This window comes from Haliotis asinina, chromosome 5 (genome assembly GCF_037392515.1).
Source record: "Haliotis asinina isolate JCU_RB_2024 chromosome 5, JCU_Hal_asi_v2, whole genome shotgun sequence".
Classification (NCBI taxonomy): domain Eukaryota; kingdom Metazoa; phylum Mollusca; class Gastropoda; order Lepetellida; family Haliotidae; genus Haliotis; species Haliotis asinina.
This window is the reverse complement of record NC_090284.1, coordinates 16,563,874-16,586,926: the sequence shown is the minus strand read 5'-3', so window position 1 is coordinate 16,586,926 and position 23,053 is coordinate 16,563,874. Positions and strand designations below refer to the sequence as shown.

General features: G+C 40.2%; 1 protein-coding gene and 1 long non-coding RNA gene across 2 annotated transcripts in view; one reads left to right on the top strand and one right to left on the bottom strand.

Annotated features, from left to right (window-relative positions):
• Positions 1–23,053, top strand: part of LOC137283747 (uncharacterized) — a 702,566-nt gene that overhangs the window by 417,789 nt on the left and 261,724 nt on the right. The gene's annotated exons all lie outside the window — the stretch shown is intronic.
• The window catches only part of LOC137283215 (protocadherin Fat 4-like), a 58,715-nt gene continuing 36,256 nt past the window's right edge, over positions 595–23,053 (bottom strand). The window contains exons 39-62 of the mRNA XM_067814653.1: positions 22,853–23,004; positions 22,108–22,260; positions 21,333–21,497; positions 20,544–20,608; positions 19,694–19,931; positions 18,400–18,636; positions 17,988–18,060; positions 16,754–17,193; positions 15,515–15,650; positions 14,272–14,423; positions 13,766–13,921; positions 12,951–13,115; positions 11,518–11,582; positions 10,312–10,549; positions 9,237–9,312; positions 7,727–8,169; positions 7,305–7,443; positions 6,633–6,781; positions 5,956–6,108; positions 4,373–4,537; positions 4,140–4,204; positions 3,283–3,526; positions 1,530–1,775; positions 595–651 (exon numbers count right to left, since the gene is read on the bottom strand). Of these exons, the coding sequence (XP_067670754.1) occupies positions 595–651; positions 1,530–1,775; positions 3,283–3,526; positions 4,140–4,204; positions 4,373–4,537; positions 5,956–6,108; positions 6,633–6,781; positions 7,305–7,443; positions 7,727–8,169; positions 9,237–9,312; positions 10,312–10,549; positions 11,518–11,582; positions 12,951–13,115; positions 13,766–13,921; positions 14,272–14,423; positions 15,515–15,650; positions 16,754–17,193; positions 17,988–18,060; positions 18,400–18,636; positions 19,694–19,931; positions 20,544–20,608; positions 21,333–21,497; positions 22,108–22,260; positions 22,853–23,004 (4,172 nt within the window). The remainder of the gene's footprint in view (positions 652–1,529; positions 1,776–3,282; positions 3,527–4,139; positions 4,205–4,372; positions 4,538–5,955; positions 6,109–6,632; positions 6,782–7,304; positions 7,444–7,726; positions 8,170–9,236; positions 9,313–10,311; positions 10,550–11,517; positions 11,583–12,950; positions 13,116–13,765; positions 13,922–14,271; positions 14,424–15,514; positions 15,651–16,753; positions 17,194–17,987; positions 18,061–18,399; positions 18,637–19,693; positions 19,932–20,543; positions 20,609–21,332; positions 21,498–22,107; positions 22,261–22,852; positions 23,005–23,053) is intronic.

Sequence of the window (23,053 nt, the reverse complement as noted above, 5' to 3'; positions counted from 1 at the left end):
CGACTCAGGAAACATAAACAAACACAGAAGGTACATTAACCTATGTCCCCCTCGTGGCCAGGAAACAACTTGTAATTTTTGACATCTCATATGGATACATGTCTCATAACTGACGGTACATACCATCTGTGGCGTTTTCGGGAATTGAAGCTGTGTATGGTTCGTTTGTAAAGAGCGGCGTGTTGTCATTTATGTCCTGTTAAAAGAAACGGGCAAAATTAACATGGCGAGAAAATACCAAAGAAAACCAGGAAAACAAGAAACTGCTTGTGAGGTTTGGAAAGCACTTAATTTGGTTAAAACTAGGTGGAAGATGAACGTCTCCATATGTCTAACTCGGAACAATGACATAAGAGAAATATCATGTCTCATTTGTTACATGGTTTACCATTGCCTGTTACGGAACATATACTCCCCCAGTATCTGCAATACCCTACACATTCTGTGCACAGGGAGGGAATGAAGAAAGAAAATTTCACGAAAGAGAGAGAGAGAGAGAGAGAGAGAGAGAGAGAGAGAGAGAGAGAGAGAGAGAGAGAGGGAGAGAGAGGGTACAAATTTGAGAGAGAGGTTTTTTGAAGATTAATTTCTCCTCTAAGTTGGGGGAACCAACTGCAAACCTATAGCAGATGCATTGCATGCATCAAACTGCTGAAGGTTATGTGCAAATATCATGCATGTGAACAGCTTTAGGCTAAAGTGTTGTGAAGAATTCGCCAATTTTCACTATATTTTATCTTTCATATATTGGAATCACAATGTTTTCAACGTTACGAATTTGTTTCACAATATCCTTGGTCACGGTTGATGGTGGGCTTGTGGCGTTTGAAGTGAATGGCTTTGGTGAGCTTGCGTTTGGTGAAGTGCGTTTGGTTGTTATGTAGGATTGTGATGTCAGACCACTCTATTGGATGATTAGGGGTTCCTTTGATGTGGTTAACTTGTTGAGTGGCATTTAGAAGTTGAGAAAGAGATATGTATGTATGTATGTATGTATGTATGTATGTATGTATGTATGTATGTATGTATGTATGTATGTATGTATGTATGTATGTATGTATGTATGTATGTATGTATGTATGTATGTATGTATGTATGTATGTATGTATGTATGTATGTATGTATGTATACATGTTCTGGATTCCATGCAGCATTCCTGCTTGACAACGGTACAAGAATCTGTATCGAAACGTCACAATCATGCATTAGAAAAGTTGTTATCCATAACAATTTGTCCAATTTGTCCACCTCAACTTCTAAATGCCACTCAAACAAGTTTACACCTGCGAGTCTAAAACCTTGATGGGAAATATACATGGATACCTGCACATCTAAAGTTACCATACAGGTCTCGCCTATGTGGCATACGACAATATTCTTTGAAAAATACCTGTGACATACTGTATCTATCTTCAGTACCTGACGGTTTGACACTTAAGTGTCCGCTTACAGTGTCTGGTGCAAGATCCTGTATGACTCTCCCCTACCTCATCTTCCCACCCACCACCCCACTCCACTTTGCCACTCACCTCCACGTGTATGGTGACAGTCACATTTGATGACAGTGATGGAGATCCGCCATCTGTAGCCACCACAAGAAGCTCGATTCCAGACGTCCTAGATACGCTGGAAAGAGCCTCAAAGTCAATTGGACCGATTGGTGTCAATAGCCCAGTTTCGTTGATGGAAAAGTTGCCGTGGAGGGAACTAGAGGGCGACTGAATGGAATAAAACACTTCGGTGTTGTTTGTACCCTTGAGGTCAGCGTCTGTGGTCTGAAACAAAAAAATACAGTCCATTACTACTTGTGTTCCACAGTAGAATTATATAACAATCATGTATTAATATTCACAGCTTGCCTCTCACACGATAACTCATGGGTAGGGTTGTGTATACAACCAGAAGATACTCTGGGTATTACGAAAGTCCGCATGATACCTCTTTGGGGGAACGTGTGCGTACCACAAGCAGATATGCATCCACACAGCGTGAGTGAATGAGTTTTGTTTTACACCGCACTCAAATATATTCCAGTTATATGACGGGAAGTCTGGACCAGACAATCCAGTGATCAACAGCATGAGCGTCAGTCTACACGACTGGGATACGATGAGTGTCAATCAAGCCAGCAAGCTTGTCCACTGGAGCCAGCTCGTCGACTCTTACGACAAGCATGGGCTGGGGAAAGGCGATTGTAACATGGATCACTTAAGCATGATTGGAGATATCAGATCATAGGATTATACGACAGATACATAGTCTTTAATTTTGAAAAGAGGAACTTTTGAAGGATGCTATTGCAGTACCAAACGCCACATCCATAGCCGCTCCCTTACAGTCACACACACTTTCATCTGAATTTCGCTTGCCACTCAACCGTTGTAAAAGAATCTTATCTAAATTCAAACTGAATTTCTGAATACACAACGGAAGCCTGAAACTTTTAATACACGGGGACCTATCTGGTAATTGAAATAAAGAGTACAAAGCGACATAACTCCACACGCATAAAGTCATTCATCCGTACATGTGCTGACGGGACGAAATCAAATAGTCTAGATAAACGGTCGGAACTTCAGACTGTTATTGGTAGAAGGTTCAATGTAGAAAAACTATTTCTCCGACAAAAGTTGCTGACTGTAATGACTGGTTGACGGAAGAGAAATTGTCTTACATTGTACATAAAGAGATTACAAAAAGGCTGAGTGTTGAATATGGAACGTATACAAACGGGATATTTTTGAACGTTTTGATTTCACACGAGAATAAATCAAAACGTTTAAAAATATTACAGTATTCCTTTTTCTATGTTTAACATTTGCGGGTTTAGTTCTGTTTATTACAAACAGGACGTGAACACGGTGTGATCCACGCAGACAAACCAAGAGGTCGATGTTCGATGTAAACAAAGCGAAGGGGAGATAACTCTGTCAAGACTACTTCATAGATGAAAATAAACAATTGAAAAAGTTCATCTGAACACCTACTAATCTCCACGACACCGAAATTGAGTTTCTGTTATCCTCAAACTTAATGTTCCGTTCTGTTGGCATTTTTGGTCTTTGACTGCTTGAATGAAGTTAAAATAAAAAAACATATCAAGGTAGTAACAGAAAGTTCATTATCAAAACGTCACTATCGTTCAATAACCTAGTTTGGTTATACACTATTTATTGGACAACTTTCAGTTGGTTACACAACCTGTTGCAAATAACCAAAGTTATCTCATGAAGACATTCTGAACATATGTATTGCAAATCGCACATGTAAGCAGAAAATTACCTTAATTTGCAAATGCCGGTCAAAGTGTAATTCTCCTTCCACGAGGTTCGCGCTGTATTCAACTCTATTGAATACAGGGGGATTGTCGTTGACATCCGTAAGAGTCACAATAACAGGAACCGATGACCTTCGACCTCCCTTGTCCACGACCTCCACAGAAAGGCTGTATGTAGATTGTGTCTCTCGGTTAAGGTCACTGCCAGGGGCTACAGACAAGACGCCCGTGTCATTATTGACGACAAAGCTGCAGAAAATAATATCCATATTGTGTGTAAGGTTTTGTTATGCACGTCCGCACGTATCGTGTTTTATGTCCTAGTACTTATGCATTGGATGCACATTAATAATTAATGATCTAAGACAACTTTTAATTTGTTTAACTATCGTGTCTTTATTAATAATTAATACGATAAGGTGTACGTCTGTAGCGCTAAATTCCATACACGAAGTGCATGCTCAAAGCGCAAAAATGAAGCGCATAGACATTTCATCGTTACACTGGATAAACCATGCTGACTGTAAGGCGCTAGATATTATTGTTGAGAGCACCAAGACGGTATCGCCGAATTAGTTCTTCATCACTGTATTCAACGAGAATTTGCCTTTGGTGAAACGAACGACACCTTGTAGTCCAACACCTTGTAGTTAAGCCTACCCCTGTCCAGTCTTAAGATTTAAGTCAGAAATTGCCAAAACTTAAGCCTAAGGTGCTTTATGAATATGACTTAAGTAAAATCACAAAACGTTATGTCAGAAAGAGTGAAAAACGTATTTTTTTAAAGTTCTTTTTCTGACTGAAGTTGTTTTATGAATAGCGCCCCAGGATCACATCGTACATTCGATCCAAACGCACTTACTCTGAGTGGGTTCCCAATAAACCGTAACTTTTCACATCATATAGCGCTGAGTCGTTGTCATTAGCCTGAAAGTGAAGAAGAGATAAAAAGTGGTTGGACGTCTAACGAAATTGTGGTACGTATGTGTATGTTTGTTCAGAATTAACCTAAGTCCAGCATAAATGTTATTTTAATCATAACGTACAGTTCAATGTCATGAGAAAATCCTTTTGGCATCAATAATGTTCCCTTACCGATACTTGCAAGATTGAATGACCAGCCAAGGCGTTCTCAGGCACACTACCGGAGTAGGAGGGGCTGTCAAATTCAGGATCGTTGTCGTTGGCATCAGTGATGTTTAACTGGATTGTCACAGTGGAACTGCGAGGAGAGGAAACTTTGGTTTCGTTGGCAATCAGCTGTAATACAATATGCCAATGTGGGTTACAATGAAAGTGAATGAGGTCTTTCACCTGTGTTAGTTTTCAGTAGTGTGTCCATCCTGCAGGAAACTTTGGTTTCGTTGGCTATCAGCTGTAATACAATATGCCAATGTGGGTTACAATGAAAGTGAATGAGGTCTTTCACCCGTGTTAGTTTTCAGTAGTGTGTCCATCCTGCAGGAAACTTTGGTTTCGTTGGCTATCAGCTGTAATACAATATGCCAATGTGGGTTACAATGAAAGTGAATGAGGTGTTTCACCTGTGTTAGTTCTCAGTAGTGTGTCCATCCTGCACACTTCAGTAACCTTAAATAGGACCTGTATGTAGGTCAGTGCACTTGGCGAGACCTTGGTACTTCTGGTGACATGTAATAGCATCTTGTTACAATTCCATGTCTCACCTGCATGTCTACTATACATTAGTCCTCCATGAAACGCCTACGGATGGACAGACGGACATACCAAGTCTGTTTCTGTACTCCCTGCACCACTCGCAGGTAGCTTACGTTCACATTTAAAATATATTTGAAGAGATTTTCGTCTTCATGTTCACTTGTTGACATGATATAAAACCCATAGTATTCTACGAGTCGTTTTGCAACAAATGTTCGTCCATAGAATGCCGTTGATATTCTCTCGATGCTTTGATCAACAGGCCGCATCTCCAAAAGATGTTCCCTATTGTTAGCATGCATGTTGTGTAGCAGTGATGGGTTCAACGGACATTGCCAAATCCATTGCCTGTCTGAGCCTGTATCCATGTCAACCTGGGTCATTAGTAGAAGAACCCACACACAAACGTACAAGCACGTCAATATATACATGGAATTATGTTTAACGATAACATGGAAAATACTTACGTTGAAAGAAAAACAAACAGAAATTATCACGTAACACTGGCTAAAGTTTGGATTCAAAATAACTGTAGGCAACTGGAATTTAAAGAATAGGTCTCACGTTGTACTTCAATAACTGCCATCTCCAATACTTCAATACAGTTGAGAGATACGACGACAAGCGCATGTCAAGTCACAGTAATAGAGTGAGTCGAGTTTTATGCCGCCTTTTGTAATATTTCAGCAGTATCAGGGGGACACCAGAAGTGGGCTTCACACATTTTCCTAATGTCGGAAATCGAACCCGGGGATTCGGCTTGGCGATCGTACTCTTTAACCACTAGGCTACCCTACTGCCCTTCACAGTAACAGACCACACGATACCGCTGTTTTCTCTGAAGTTAATCATTGTCGCTGGAGACATAGTGTGTTTTCCGAACCCTACAGGAATACATATGCATGGATATTTTGGTTTCAAATACTACTGGGTGACGACTGAGATCACAGGTCGCTAATGTCTTATTTAAGTCCTACAATGTGCAGCAATGTACTACTTACAGTAAGCACCATGTTCTTGATGTGTTCATAATCCAAGGTTGATGGGTCCTTCACCCTCACGAGCACGGTAGCTGTGGACCTGGCAACGCTGGGCACGACGTCGAAAACATCACTGTGGTTCAGCAGACTCAGTGAAAACTCGCTGTTAAGATCCTTTACAAAACAAAACATAATCTGACATTTCTGGTATCTACGTAGGTTAAGGAGTAATCTTTGGATGCACACTTTTAAAAAAACTGTGAAGATTCGGGTTAGAACTGGACTAAAGCAGCCCGTGCTTGTCGTGACAGGCTAGTACCGGATTCAGGCGGTCAGGATCGCTGACTTAAATCATATGTCATCGTATACCAGTTACGTAGATCGATGATGAGGATGTTGATGATTAATGTGTCTGACCAAGACTTCGTTACTTACAAAATGCCGCCATATAGCTGGAATATTGCCGAGTACGGCATCAATAAACAAACAAACAGGAAACTCGTAAGAAATGTAAATAGTTAGCATCCCATCACATATGCATGTTTATACTGGATTTATGTAACTATATATTAACATGAGTACACATCGGTTACAGATGTCATTACACAACACCATAACATAGCTGTTTCACATCAATTCATTGCCGATATTTGACAGTGGCGTGGGCAAACTATTAATATGCTTATGTAACCTCTGACCTTATCTATGTCTTCCACGGTGATGGGAGAAGGCTGGAGAGTGATCGGTATTCCAGGTTGAGAGTTTTCCTCTATCGATGCTGAGTACATATTCTTGTTAAATGTTGGGGCGTTGTCATCAACGTCGATCACCGATATCGTCAATGTAGCTGTTGAACAATATGTGAATGAAGGCGGTGATCGATAAACACGAAAGGAAATCAGTTTTGGACAAGTTTTCTTTTATCGCTGGTATGATGGTATTGCCAATCATGGTTTCGAAGTTCACAGTCATCGTTATTATGAAGAAAATCTTTTCATAACAGAGTATAAACAGGCAGTGATACAGGGTCAGTGAGTGAGTGTAGGTTTACGTCGCATTCAGCAATATTCCACCTACACGGCGGCGGTCTGTAAGTAATCGAGCCTTGACCAGACAATCCAGTGATCAGCAGCATGAGCATCGATCGACGCAATTGGAAACCAGTGTCAGTCAAGTCTGACAACTCGATCCCGTTAGTCGCCTCTTATGGCACGCATGGGTTTCTGATGACCTGTAAACTCGGATCTACACGGATCAGGCAGTGTTGCACTACCATGACATGCGAAATAGATTTGAAAAGCAACTCTCTGTCTCACATGTATTTCTGGATTTCTATACCGACCACTTCTGACAAATACTAGGATACCTACCCGTTGCAGTTTGGGGTTTCCTTCGAACAGCATTGGTGTCAATGACATGCAGAACCAGTGTGATAAGTTCAATCTCCTCCCGGTCAAGGTCACCAATAAGGACAATATTGCCGGTGGAACTGTTAACCATTAATATTTCCTGCACACAGGAAGATAACACAGATCACTACACAATTACTGAATCAACCAAAACTTGCAAACGTAAAATGACATTTCTCAAGAGTGAGAGGGTTATTTTTACGCCGCCGTTAGCAATATTTCAGCAATATCATGAAGGGGGAACCAGAGATGGGCTTCACAAATTGTACCCATGTGGGGAATCGTACCCGGGGATTCAGCGTGACTAGCGAATGCTTTAACCATTAGGTTACCCTAACCGTACCGCTTCCCAAAGAAAATGATTATCAGAACAAGGACATTACCTGTATTCTGGATACATTGACTTCATTAAGGTCTTCATTTAAACCAGAGCTGATGTTCCACATGATAGTGTAATCTAACTGAGCGTCCTGATCACGATCTGTCGCCGATATGTTGGACAGAATACTGCCGGTGATGTCTGTCTCATATACAGACGTCGTCATTGAGGTCTGATTGAACTTTGGAACATCGTCATTGACGTCCGTTACGTTAATGATGACTTTGGCGGTGCTACTGCGTGGCGGAGTACCTCTGTCCATCGCCATGACAGTTAGATTATATTTTGATTTGACTTCTCTATCTAAGCTAGTTGCCGTCGAGATGATTCCAGAGGACCCATCGATCTGGAACTTGTACGAACCTTCTCCCAAAAGTATGTAAAAGACTTCGCTGTTCTGGGCAGTTCCATCACTGTCGGTGGCGAACACTTGCAGGATGTGCTCACCTAGTGGACAATGTATAGACGAAGCATATCATGGTATGTACTGGCAAACAAGGATAAGCTGAACATCGACTTGACAGTTCACCCGAATGAACATGCATGAGTCCCGCCCACTGGCACTTGCCATTTGCCAGCTTGGGGCGGAGGGGCCCCAGGTTGTCAGCGATCAAGTGCAGTGCGATGGGTGAGTCTTATGAGCAAGGTGTGTGCAGCTATGCGCGGAATCATTTCATCGAGTACTAGCCCACATCTGCTCTACCTTTCACAATCCAAATGGGTTTGCTCATTGCCGTACACACACTACTTATTGTAAACGCATTCTCTGCGCCGGTTCACATTATAGGGTTAATAATTCCGAGCTGATTTTTGCTCACAACTTTACATAGTACAGCCAATTAATCGATAACTCTTCACCAGGGTTCCCAGGCATACAAAGTAAAAATTAATTAGCAAATACTAATTAGTTAATCCTTACCAACATTTCCAGATTCCATTACATCACCGCTGTAAGTGGTATCGTTAAAAACGGGATCGTTGTCATTTTCATCCTGTGGTGAGTAATGTACATATTTTATCGATGAATGGTTTCATTCGCTGTATAAAAGGACAAAAAGACAGCATCTACGATGCATTAATATCCTGTGATATTTTATTCCTTCTAACTGTTTGTTAATGGTACTCTACAATGACGCAGCTGAAAATCTATTAAGAATAACATTTTGTTTAAGTGTCAGAAGAATCGAAGTCAAGTCACCGAATTCCTATTTCTGTTTTGGACAAGGAATCTGCGCTACCACCACACAAGTGGTTTTCCGCTGTCAGTAAATTAATGTGAAAAAAATTTCGGTTTTGGTCATGATTGTAAATGTTTTCATGCCGAACGTAACAGACAACGCTACCTACCTGTACGTTTATTTGAAGAGTAGCAGTGGAAGATAAACTGGAACTGCCGTGATCTTTGGCAATAACGGTAAGAACAATAGAGCCATGAGGGCTTGTTGAAAGCTTCTCGTAGTCCAGTTGTCCAACAGGGGAGATAACTCCACTCGATCCGTTAATCGAAAAATTACTGGCAAGTGGTGTGGACGAGTCGAGGCTGAAGCTGATTTGGCTGTTGGGAGTGGACGTCTCATCCGCATCAGTCGCCTAAAAAACATCAGCGTCCTCGTTTGACCCCAGCGTAGCCATTAGTTTGTTGAAGATCCACATATAATGATACGTGAACGTCACGCAAGCTTACAGGGATCCCACTATATCTCACAGTTTCTCTGATTAACTTGTGAACCTACATACCTCTGACTTTTACATTCTTATACAGGGAAATGTTTGGGGAGTTTGCATATAAATATGCATGTTCTGGTGTCATTGTTTATGACCCTTCAGGTATGCCATCTAAACGACAAGGTGGAAAATAAGAGAATGTAATAATCATTTTAGGCCCATTTCCTTAGGATCTGGAAGTATACTGAACAGCAATCTCTAGTGTTTTGTCACGTTTGTAAAAAGAAGACCTAAATATGAACGCTTAAATATATGAGATTCCATTTTATTGAAACTTGCGTTTCTTTTGCTGTTCAGTATATATTTGGACCAGTAAAACTAAATTAAACACATTCTATCAGTTTGTTGAGAAATTTAAAACCCCCGGGCGTGATTCACCGTAAATGTGTATGACATGGGCAATAAACACACCTATCAGCTATGTTACTAAAAGGGCGAGCTCTTAGTAGTGCGCCTTGTCTCATGGTATTATTGATGCAAACAAAGACTGTTTGAATATCTTAAACGCGAAGAGCACACGTGGAGATTATTTTTAAATATTTGACTATCAGTCACTGGCATGATATCTCATGCATGTGTCTTTTATGCCTCGTTACAGAGTCATGTTCCCGTTTTTTTTTTCGAGGAAATACTTAAAATGCCTCATAAACACACGAACGCGAACGTCTTGTATGGAGTTTCAGATGATAAGTATAAAATAGTTTCGTCGATTATATTTCAAAATTATTTTATTAAACCACAAGCTTTAAACCCATCAAGTGACTTGGAAAACTGCATATATCAAAAGCAATATAACCAAGGTCTTATATACATCATACCAAGGCCACTCATAAACAGAGGTTTCCCCATGATTAATGTACTCACCGATACTCTGACCTCGGAAGAGAAATTATTTTGATTTTCTTTGATGTTTCCGATGTATTCGTTGATTCCGAATACTGGGCTGTTGTCATTGATATCCGACAAGGTGACAGTGAGAGGTACTGTTTGTTTCCGATCGCCTTTGTCTGCAGCTGTGACGGTCATGAAATACTGGGACTTCACCTCTCTGTCTAAATAACCAACAACCTTCACTACGCCAGTGGCCTTGTTGATCTTGAACCTGCAAGAAAATTTTTTTGAGCCTTCGACTTCTTATGAAGATGAAAGGGGGTTTGTTTTGCTTCAGTGTAAATGCATGTGGTCATAGCTTAGCACTATCGAGATTCGAGAGGTGTCCGTCAATTTGCCCCAGTAACGTGGCAATCATATAGCGTTCCAAATCGACAATGAAACGCGGTAAGACAGTGCTGTAGGGCCAAAGTCGGTGATATTATACACTGACTGAATGTTAGACAATGTTAAATGCAGCTGAAAAAGAACTCTTTAAAATATGAACTATGAGGACAGAAAGAGATTAACATAATTTTTAGCGGTTGTTTTCCAAATGGTATTTGATGTTGCGAAAAAACCATTTTGGATCCGGCTAAAACGAAATAGTCAAAAACTGTTGAAACATTGATCATTTTGATATTGTTTTGCTGCGGCATCCACATGTATTATGTAAAGTTGACACATATATGTGTTGCAGGGAATGTGTGAAACCAGGGATTTCACTTAACTCCTAAATATGCCTGTGATTTCGTGAAGTCACTGACACGGCATGTCTCCGGACCGCTGTTATTTCCGAGTCGAATTGTGGCGGTCAGGGTGTAAGACATGTAACCGTGTTCATCCTTATCAGTGTAAATCGAGACGTTGTAAATGTTCTAAAATGGGATTGAATTGTTATATCCGCTGTCAAAACTATATTTGAAAAAAATGAATTTTTTTCAGTATGTACTCTGTATTCGCATCATGAAATTGTGTTCTCCATTTCAATAACAGCTGCCAGGGATTTCATGAATTCCCTGAGCCAATATTTAGTAATTTCCTGAAATCTCTTGCAATTATAGGAAATAGATGAAAACCCAGGGGTGTCAAAGACTCTTTGAGGGATTATGTGAAATTGTTTCACGCATACCTTGCAGCATATGCACAGCATAACTTTTGATTTGAAAAAAAAGGAAACTATGAGTGTGCTTTGCTTACTTGTTCTCGCTCCCACTTAGTGTGTATGTTCCCATCGTGTATCTATCTGAATCCGGGTCCGTCGCCTGCAAAGGAATAGCTATTATTCTAAACATAGGCATTTTGAACTTGTTCACGGGCATAGTTCTGTGAAACTTTGTTAATTTACGGTCCCACTGAGCGAACATGTTTTGAAATTTAGTTATCCTAGTATTTATTAAACATTAATTTTGATACACTGTTCAGTGTTTATAATTCTGCCAGTCACTTTGAAATGAGAGCTGTGGTCTGTTTCTTTCATCCGGCTGTCGCAGACAATTAGCCAAGAAACGTACAAGTGAATTACAACGAGGAAAATGGTCCGTCATAATCACGCCTTACGTCATCACCTTGGTCTAGTCATCAAGTGATGTGGAATTCGACATCCGTCATTTATGTGAGTGCGTGAGTGAGGTTACGTTTACGCCGCACACAGCAATATTCCAGCTCTATGGCAGCGGTCTGTAAATAGTCCAGTCTGGACCATACAATCTTGTGAGCCTGTGCAGCTGGGAAGGGATGACATGTGTCAACAAAATCCCGTTGTAGCCCCATTCGACAAGCATGGGTTACTGAGGATCAGTTCTAACCCGGATCTTTGTGGGTCTATTATTTGATTTAGTTTCAACAAAAGGTCATTTTAAGAATTTAAAGAAATAACCTTATTAAGCTTGGGTGGCTATATATAATGCAATGATCAATAGCTTAAGCACTAATTTGCGCAAATGGGGACCGATGACATGTGTCATCCAAGTCAGCGAGCCAGACCACCCGATCCCGTTAGTTGCATGTTACGACAAGCACAGTCGCCTTTTTGGCAAGCACAATCATACATGTATGTCTGATATCAGTTTTCAGCTGTTCGCAATGGCATGTGTGTTTGTGTTGCTTCGGAAGACGTCTATCTGTTCCTTCTTCTGTTAACCGTTACAACCCAGCTAACACACAAGGTTTTCGCAACATTGTGGAAGGTTGAAGATTGGTAACGTCGTTGTTTACAACGTTAGTATTATGTCATCTTACAACGTTATGTCACAACGTAATAAAAAAAGTTGTAGATCTACGCTGAGGCTCCTCACAACGTTATAACTGCGTTTCTTATAATACTTGGTGTCAGGATAGAGTTTTCTGTATATTTTTTCACTAGTCAGCTACAACATAATATGCACATCGCCGAATAGACATTTCTGCTTTGGAAGTCCATAGAATAACGTGGCAACAACGCAAGCATACCATAGTGCCACCGTGAGATTGTTAGCTGTGCAGGCTGAAGACCCGGGTTCGATTCCTCACATACAGTGAATGGATGAAACCCATTTCTGGTGTCATCAGCGGTGATATTGCTAAAAGCCGCGAAAACGTAAACTCACTCACTCACTCACTCACTCACTCACTCACATCTGTCAATCACTTACGGTTATATTGACAATGCTAGTTTGGGTGCTGTTTTGCTCAGGTATGGTGATGCTGTAGGACGTGTTTAGGAACGTCGGGCTGTTGTCGTTGGCGTCAAGAATTCGAATATTGACAGTAGCTGTAGAACTCCTCTTAGGTGACGTATTTGTTTCTCGTGCAATCAACTGTCAAGAGAACATTAAACTGTTTTAATGTCGTCATGAAAACTGGTGGAATCAAATTCACGCAGCAGGTTTCAACATGAAGTCTCGTATTAACCGAAGTGGTGAAATTGTGATATCTTTCTAATGATGCACCTTTATTGTCTAAAATGATCCAATTCCTCCAAATACGTTCGTCACTCTATCTTGAATATTTTCTTCTGTCTCTCTCTCTCTCTCTCTCTCTCTCTCTCTCTCTCTCTCTCTTCACAATAATTCTTATGAATACTTCTAATTGTGTGATATGACATACATGCTTAGTGTATGTATTGCATAGTGTGTTTCTTGTCATATCATAACATTTGATAAATGATAGGAAATACGTTTCACAAGTTTTAAAACATGGAGTTTCTTTAAATATTTTAAGATGTGTAATTTCTTCAATTATTTAATACGGTGTAAATGTATCCTCTAAATTCTTCAAACCTTTCAAGAATACTGCAAATCACAAATATTGTGAATTATAAATTATAAAGTTCTACAGAGGTTTGAAGATACCCTTCCAAGACGGATATTCAGAGTTTCGTGTTCAACAACGTCTTCTTGGAACAAGTTTCCGAATGGCCTCGATGAGTTGATGTTGTTCAAAAGTCAGTTGTTTCAACACCACATACCTTAATTGTGAAGTTATGATGTTCTTCGTAGTCAAGCCAAGATGAGTTGTGTACTCGAAGGATGACAGATGAAGAGGAACGGACATTCGTTGGGACAGGGCTAAATACTCCTGCAAATTCACCGTCGACTGTCAACTGGAACTCGCTATTTGTTTCCTGAAAGAAATGGACTGCGTTGCAACTAGTGTTCGTATGGGCAGTTTTCTTTTTGTGTAATACCATATTTGTGTCAAATGGCTCAGGATACTAAGGTCTACACGTTCGTCTAGTTCGATGAAGAGAGTTGCGGCTACTGTGTGAACAATATTGACACCATCGGACATTATATATTTTACTGCTCTTATGTGCCAACCAAGTCAGCGAGCCTGACCACTCGATTCTGATTTAACATGGAAAATCTTAACATGTAAAAGCAATCAATATATTTACGCAGGAAACTTTGTTGAATCGTTATTCTAATTTAAGCTCGTGATAAAAATCCATGAACTGATGTAATGTTAACTCACATAATCGGCGTCTGACACGCTCATATCTGCCGGCGTCGTAAAGGTGATTGGGGTGCCTTCAGGCATGTTTTCTAGTACTTCGGCTGAGAACGTTGTGTCGGAGAATTTTGGAGGGTTGTCGTTGATGTCCAAAACTGTTATCGACAGCGTCCCTGAACAAAACACACGACGTCGTACTCTTTCACTTGAACAAACTACTTGCTGTGTTAACAAAGGCGTGGCGTCAACACTCATTCACCACAAGGAAAGTCATGTCGATTGTTCTTCGAAGTGATTTATTAGCATAAATGATTAACTGACCTATGACAATTATTTATATTTAAAATATAAATAAATAAAATTGTACTTACTTCGATAACCTTCATCATGCCCAATAGATTACACGCGTATTACACAAGTACATAATGATATACCCTCATGGTGAAACACGTGTAATCAAACTTAAGCAGTTATTTAAATAAACTCATTAAGTTAATTCAAATACCTACCTTGTAAGGGTGATTCAGGTATGATTTCTTTTCCTATAATTCTTTCAAAGGGTTACTATTTAATTAAATTTGGTTGTTTTGTTAAATGTTTTAGAGTTCTGTGGACGTATGAATATGTCCGAAGAAAATGGGCTTGTTGCAAGTAATTTTCAGGAAACTGAGGGTACTTCTTGAAAATGGTAAGACGAGAGTTGGTATTTCTTCGATGTCATCGCCAAAATCTGGGAAAATTACTATGTCTATTACTAATTCTCTTTGAGCGACATTTTGGAAGTTGGGTAGTACAATATATACACACTTTATGGAGAGCGGCGTTTGGGTACAAATATTTGTACGGCTTTCAGTCAGGTCCTTGCTGACAACGGTACAAGAATCTATGTTCACATGCATTTGATGTCATAAATCAAACGCTAGGTTGAACAAAGTTTTGACAAGACATTCAGGAATAAACCTGTTATGATAAAAGTTCATGATGAGAAGTTAAAAGAAGAGAAGAGTAAAATAACAGAACATTAACACTGAGCTTAAATACCCAGCATCGAAACTAACATTAACCTTCATGGCACTAAATGTACGATTTCTAGACGATCTAGGGGGATATCTGATGTTGACAGATTAGAAAGTTGTCCTTTCAAGTCTTTGCACTATCCTCTTATAATTAACAATGCATTTCGTTTATTAACCTGATAAAGCATTCCCTAATGTTGATAATACGTATGACATATGTGCATGTTCAGCCTAACGTGGTGGGTTACCTGTAGCGGTCTGTCCTGGAGTGCTGGCATTTTTGTCTATTACAACGACGACCAAAGTGATTGCGGTCAGTTTCTCTCTGTCCAACTTATTAACAGTTACCACTTCTCCACTGGACTGCGTGATGTTGACAACACTCTGTAAAAAGCCCACCAGTTGAAGATATAAGTATAGTATAAACTTATTTTAAACAGTCTGAAATATATGTGGAAGGTGAGCTCCAGCAGCCGTAACAAAAGTCCAATATTTGGCATATACGTAATTGTACTGTCACTTACGATCGCTCATACACTTGTGAACGATAAGTTGTATCACTGACGGGTAGACTATTGAATATAGGTTGTGACCTATCACTCGGAGGGAGTAAAGATAAAGTCACATCGGAAGTATTTCAACCATATCGTGACTTTATGTTGCTTGGATGATCGGGCTTTGGTCCAAACATCCATCCTCTTGATAGTATTAATTTTGTCAAATGGCCAGACAAACGCAGTTATCGTGAAAACGCGTGGTGTTTGTCGTTCATCAGGCGCTGCGCACAATAAATCATTACCTTTGTGGGACTTGGATCCTACCACATACATTGAAATGTCACCACTTATCGGTGAAAGTGACTTTGGGGGTATCTATTATTATATATATAAAAGCACCAACAACGTTCCCGGAAAGACTGTGTTACACACCTTATCTTACCTCACACATAAATGTCGTTTTCTGATTGACTGAGCCAATCAATGCACCCGCTTACAAGTGATCAACATGCTCTATGTCACCCGCTAGAAATGCCGAACTGTGGGAATTTGTTTGGTACTTTGTAATAGCAGTGTTTGACCTGATGCCTAACTCTGGCAGTCCTTACTATGATCCCATAATCGTTCTTCAAACAGTTCAAAATTAACACTGCGGTGTTTGGTACTATAAATATTTTCTTCACAAGTCCCTTCAGGCTCGGGGAACACAAACAAACATGGAGGGTACATCAACCCATGTCCCCCTCGTGATCATTGTACAACATATAATGTATCGCAGTGTTGATTCTGTCCTGAATATTGCAACATTACCATTGCAGACATCTGACATTGCTGTTCTCATTTTCTAGATACCACTGAAAAGACATGATCCGTTTTAAGATAAAGTTAATTCGATCTAGAAATTTGAGCCTACTCGGAACAAGAGAAAGTGTGAGCCAGTAATCGTTTGTGTGTAGCTCATCGGTTTCCTCATCTTCTATTTCAACACACCTGTAAATAGGAGGTATTGACACTGTTCTGCTGATCGTCTCGTCCACTGCTCTCAGTCCAGTTAATATGGTATGATAAACTAGAATCGTCGTCTTTGTCTGTTGCGTTGAAAGTATACAGCTGCCGAGATGGATCAGTCTCATACACGCTGGCGAACTGAACATCGGGGGAAAACTTTGGGTTCTCGTCATTGACGTCACGAATTGTGACTGTTACATTCGCAAACGAAGACTGAACCGGGGATCCTCTGTCCATGGCCTTTACCAGAAGAGTGTACTTTGCCACTTCCTCTCTATCCAAATCACCAGCAACAGTTATATTCCCTGATGTGCCGTCGATTTTAAAGGCGTCTGACGCACCACTTTCTATGAGGTAGAAGACTTGATTGTTGGGCACACTTCCGTCAGCATCAGTTGCTTTAACAGTTACGACTGGCGTATCTGGGGATGAAAGAATATATTTAAGAAGACGTACATAACAAAACCATTCCTTGCTGTAACAGACTAACGTTTAGGCAGAGACATGGACCAGGACAACACAGACACGCCAGACGTAACACAGACGTAACACAGACCAAGCGCATGCCTCGCAAGAACAGAGTGTATATGACTAAAACCGAAAATGTTGTTCGATGAAAACGTACATTAATGTAAAAATTAGACCAGGCAGGCTGTTGATAATATGTCAGTATTTTAGTTTTGTCGAAACTGTTGGAGTGACGTACAATAGACTTGTCTAGGCACCATGTTCGTTAAATACCTTATGTTTCTTTGGGATTTTTGCAACTGATGGTGTTCATTAAATGCCAAGTTAGGGTTTCAAATGTTTAACATTAACCGGAAAATGGTTAACAACATCCTTTGCTTTTTGTTAGAAAGTATTATTGGTTGCAGAGTAGAATAGATGGCGATAGTAACACTATATATGGACAAGCCAAGACAAACAGGAGTTGATCCAGAATTTTGGAGCTGGTGTCCTTCATCGGTTTACCTAGTCAGAAGTGTCTACTGACGCCTTGGAAATGGATACCGCGGGTATTTGAAAATGGTTGAAGTCGAAGCGTAGTGGTTGAGGTGTAGAACCGGAGCAATGGAACAGTCGTTTCGGTCATGACAGCAACCTGTTGTTGCGTAAAGACTTACCTTGATTACATTGAACTGTAAAGTAATGATATAAAGTTAAGTTTACAGCTTGATATAGACTGTCATCTTGGACAATCATCCTCTAATCTTACCAACACCGCTAGCTTCAGATATAGATGAACTGTAAGAAGTCTTTGTGAATATTGGACTGTTGTCGTTTACGTCCTGTGAAGAAAAATACACACGAAATGATGTATGTTATCGAGATTAATATATGAATGCATCTATGAGAGTACATTAGCATTGTCGGTATTACATATAATACTTAATATTATCATATTATCGCTGTTTTGCTTTTCATGTTGAAGTAAATTTGTTTCGGTAAATAATCGAGACTGTATCGAAACGTCGCACTTACGAAATAAAGTTGTTCATCAAGTTTGTTCAGTTTTGTACGTTCCAACTTCTAAAATGCCACCCCAACAAATTGAGTTATTCTCTGGCGTTGACTTTTACGGACTTTTACGTCATAAATTAAGTTGAAGCTATGTAAACCGGACCAACCTCAAGAGTGATAGAGATAGTGACGTTGGATGACTTTGGCGGAATTCCCTCATCCGCAGCGACAACAACTAAGACAATTGAACGATTATTCAATGTGTCATAGTCGATGGATGTGGCAGGTTGAATCAACCCTGACGAAGGACTGACACTAAAGTTGGAGTCCAGGTTTGGGAACGCTGAGTTGATACTATAGACAACACGGCTGTTGTTTGTATTTGGCTCATCATCATCAGTTGCCTAGGAAGAACACGATGCTATGTCGGCTATTTCAAAACTGACTGAAATGTATGTCAGCACGTTTGCTATAACCCGTCAAGTCCTTGTACATTAACTATTGCAAGGAAGATCCTCACTGTCATGTAGATAGCTGAATCAGCCTTGATACTATGTAACTACCGGGATCTACTAGATCCCTTCATCGAGTGAAGTAACGTTCACATCACCTGATGAAGGGATCTGTAATCAGGATCGTTGCGTGGGAAGAATAAAGAAGCTTAATTCATAAAATATCTACAGTAACTTTACAATGCCACTAAGGGACATCATACTTGAATCAATCTAGTAATTCGACAAGCAGGGGTACTATGGACCTTATATTCCCGAATAAGCACCTTTGTATAGCAAGTGGATTGAATGTCAAGAAACACCAACCCCCCCCCCCCCCCCCCAAAAAAAAAAAAAACAAAACAAAAAAAAAACAAAAACAAAAACAAAAACAAAAACCAAAAACAAAAACAAAAACAAAACAAAACAAAAACAAAAACAAAAAAACCTCCAAAAAAACAAAAAAAAAACAAAAAAAACCCCCAACCAAACAACAACCCCCCCCCAAAAAACCCCAAAACACAGCAGCTTCTAATAACATCTGATGATATTACAATGTGTATGGACATCGACATTTCTCAACACAAGGACTGTTCGAGGTAATGTTAGATCAAAGATATCCTAGACTGATCTTTTGCTGACATGTTTCATGATGACTGCACCACTATCTGCCCTTACCTATCAATCCTGTCTTAGCTCACAGACAAACAATGAATTGAATAATACTGTACCGCTACATTCACAATTACACCGTTTGTCATACCGTAGGTCGATGACTACGTACGACCAAAGAAACCATAGTCTATATATCTGTTCTTGGGACAGATATTTTTGGTCGTCACCATATGTGTGAAATGTCGATGTGAGGTATTTTCACTAACTCACTATTTTGCTCGGTATGTTCAAGGGCATATGTTAGAAACAGTTTACAGTATCTCACATACCCCTAGTCGAAATTTCAGATTCTTACCTGTACTTGTAGTGGTCTTATAAACGCCATGCTGTTCTCCACCAGAACTGCTGAGTAATCACTTCTTTGAAACCTTGGCGTTTCATCATTTATGTCTGTTATGTTGATAGTCAGAGAGACCGACCGTGTCCTCTGTCCTAGATCTGTGGCCTGCACTGTGATTGAGTATGCTGACTTTGTCTCTCGATCTAGAAGTCCCGTTACATACACCTCGCCACTCGTAGCATTGATTGCAAACCTGTAAATATCATTATCGTTTGAGAATACATTTGATAAAACTACTTGTACTACATGAAGGAGTCGGTCAACTAAAACGTAATGCCATAATTGCATGTGAGTATGCATGATACATTTTGATAGACAGACAGACATGCATGCAGATACACACACACACACACACACACACACACACACACACACACACACACACATTTTATTTTGCGTGGGGGCGATGGTGTAGCCTAGTGGTTAAATCGTTTGCTCGTCACGATGAAGATCAGTGTTCGATGGGTAAGGCCCCCAATTTCTGTGTTTCCCGCGGTGGTGTTGCAGGTCAGCAGCCCACAGGCGCCTTGTTTACACTGCTTGCTCTGCAATGGAACTGGGTTGCCTGTTTCCGTGTATGCATATCAAAAACAATCATCTTATTAACTGTTATCATTATAATAATCGAGCACCGGAACCATCGCTTACAACAAGCGTGTGAGCACCGATCATAAATCTGCCTCGCCCCCTTCAGCATAAGATACTTGAGGCTTATTTTCCACCGTAGTCCTAAATGGTCAATTGTCAGTATCAAGGAATATCATAAGGCTGTCTTTGTCCCTCTGAAATAGTCAAAAGAACGTACTTGTCTTCACTTCGCTGGAAGGAATATGTGCCCATCCCAAATTTGCTTGAATCAGCATCAGTCGCCTGCCAAAGAAATGTTTTATATGTATATGATGTATAAGTTCATTCATACCACGTGACAAATATGAAGTGTTATCACCAATATCCACGTTACAATGTTGTGCACACAAATTGCAAATATATGTGGTAGGAATGTATTATTGTAACAATACTCGATTCTGATGAAACAAGAAACTAACTACATGATTTAGAAACTAGTGTCATTCATAGTGTTTCTGTTTATCATGTAAAGTCACCGTGTGAACTTTCCATTTACATTAATTTGGTTAAAATGATGATATTTTATTTTATTCAGCGCTAAACTCCACACCAAAGGGTTCATACACCCAAGGCCAAAGAGTTCATAGATATTACTATTGAAGCTGCCCGTGGGATGCTAAAAGGTTAATAGTAACATTACGTATCCCACCGGGTACCCATTTTCTGCTGGGTGAGTCAATTTTGAGAAAACGTATTTGCCTAGCGTGAGACCACCTGTATGTAATGTGCATCGTTGTGAGGCAGGACTGTCCTAGAAAGTCTCAGGGGTCAACACAGGCACCTAACTTCTCTCTCGTCCAGTGTAACTTAACTTGTGATTTGTGACATTAGCTCTATATGCACGGGAATACTCACCACCATAGTTTCAAAGAATGCTCCATGATTATATTGGTATGAGAGGTGAGTGACACCAATCTCCGACGATGTGCCTAGTTTAGGGGTGTGAGGAGATGTCTGAACTACTCACAGTTATCAGGAGCACACTGGTTCCGTTGGGGCTGTTTTCTGCAACGTTGGCTGTGTATGATGGTGAACCAAAATCAGGATCATGGTCGTTGACGTCATTGAGGACAAGAGTAACTCGCGCGCTACTGCTTTGGTGCGCTGATGTCTCGGTCTCCATGGCAATAATCTACGTATAAAGAGTGAGTTAGACTGGACGCTCTGAATATAAAGGCAACGTGAAAGCTTACTTTACGTATATTTCTGGTAATTACAGTTGGTTGTGGAGTGTTGAGGTACCATGGTTGAGGTTCAAACCGATGCATTAATCTCAATTAACCTGTGAAAACACGGCTTTGAGTTGGTCTTCCTCTTTGTTGTAAATCTTTTACTGACTTTGTATTTTTATATTTTTTAGAGATCGATTCTCATTATGGCAGTGACTGAATTGTCTCGTTAGTAATATTTACAAACCACCGCCATATAGCTGGAATACTGCTGTGTGTAGCGTTAAGTAAACCAAACAACCGGAAATATAACTACAATGTACTGTCTAAGTGTACTTTCCGAGAGAACTTAAACTTGAATAACTACGTCAGAATTTAGATCTATGGGAATTCACTTAAAGTAGGCGATTGGGTATCTCAGGTCAAAAAGTATTTGCTCGTCACGAGGAAGGGTCCGGTTCGTTTCACCTCAAGTATGTTATCAAAATCTCACTTCTGGTATTTCCAGCCAGTAAATGCTGAAAGGCAACGCGCAACTGACCTCAATAACGCGGAATATCGTGCTTTACTTACAGTGAATGATATATTTCTTCTTTTCTCGTAGTCCAGTATGGTGTTGTTCTTGACCCTCACGAGTACGGAGGCTGATGACCTGACCTGGTCAGGGACCAGCTCAAAATTGTCAGTGTATGCAGACAAGCTCAGGTTGAAGACACTGTTTATGTCCTGAAAAAGATTTCCTAACGTCACCTATGTTCGTGAGGACAAACTAAAAAATCTGTCACGGGGACATGGAATTGCATGTCTTCAGTGTGACAGTGGGATACTGTATATACAACATATGTGCTCAATCATACTTCATGCATGTGGATTGTTCAATGAACGCCAAATAAATAAAGTACTTATATTTCTTGATTTTATCCTTTCAATTACCTTTCACATTTTTCATTTGGAGAGCTATGGTCATCCAACCGGGTTGTATTTGATTGAGTAGCATTTGTAGTGAATTTAATTTTAAGCCGCATTCAGCAATATTGCAGCTATATAGCGACGGTCTGTAAATAATCGTGTCTGGACCATACAATCTTGTGATCAACAGCATGTACAACAGTGACCTGTGCAGCTGGGAAGGGATGACATGTGTCAACAAAATCCCGTTGTAGCCCCATTCGACAAGCATGGGTTACTGAGGATCAGATCTTTGTGGGTCTATTATTTGATTTAGTTTCAACAAAAGGTCATTTTAAGAATTTAAAGAAATAACCTTATTAAGCTTGGGTGGCTATATATACGCATTCAAAGGGAATGGGTAATTCACCTTGTCCAGATCACTGACTCCAAGGGCCAAAGACTGACGGAAACTTATGGGTGTCCCAGGCTGTGCATTCTCGTCGATGCTTGCATTCACAATACTGCTGTCGAACTTTGGGACGTTGTCATTTTCATCAAGGACGATGAAGGTAATGTTGGCTATGTGAAATGATGAAGTAGGAAAAAAGACCAAGATGAAGAGCTATAC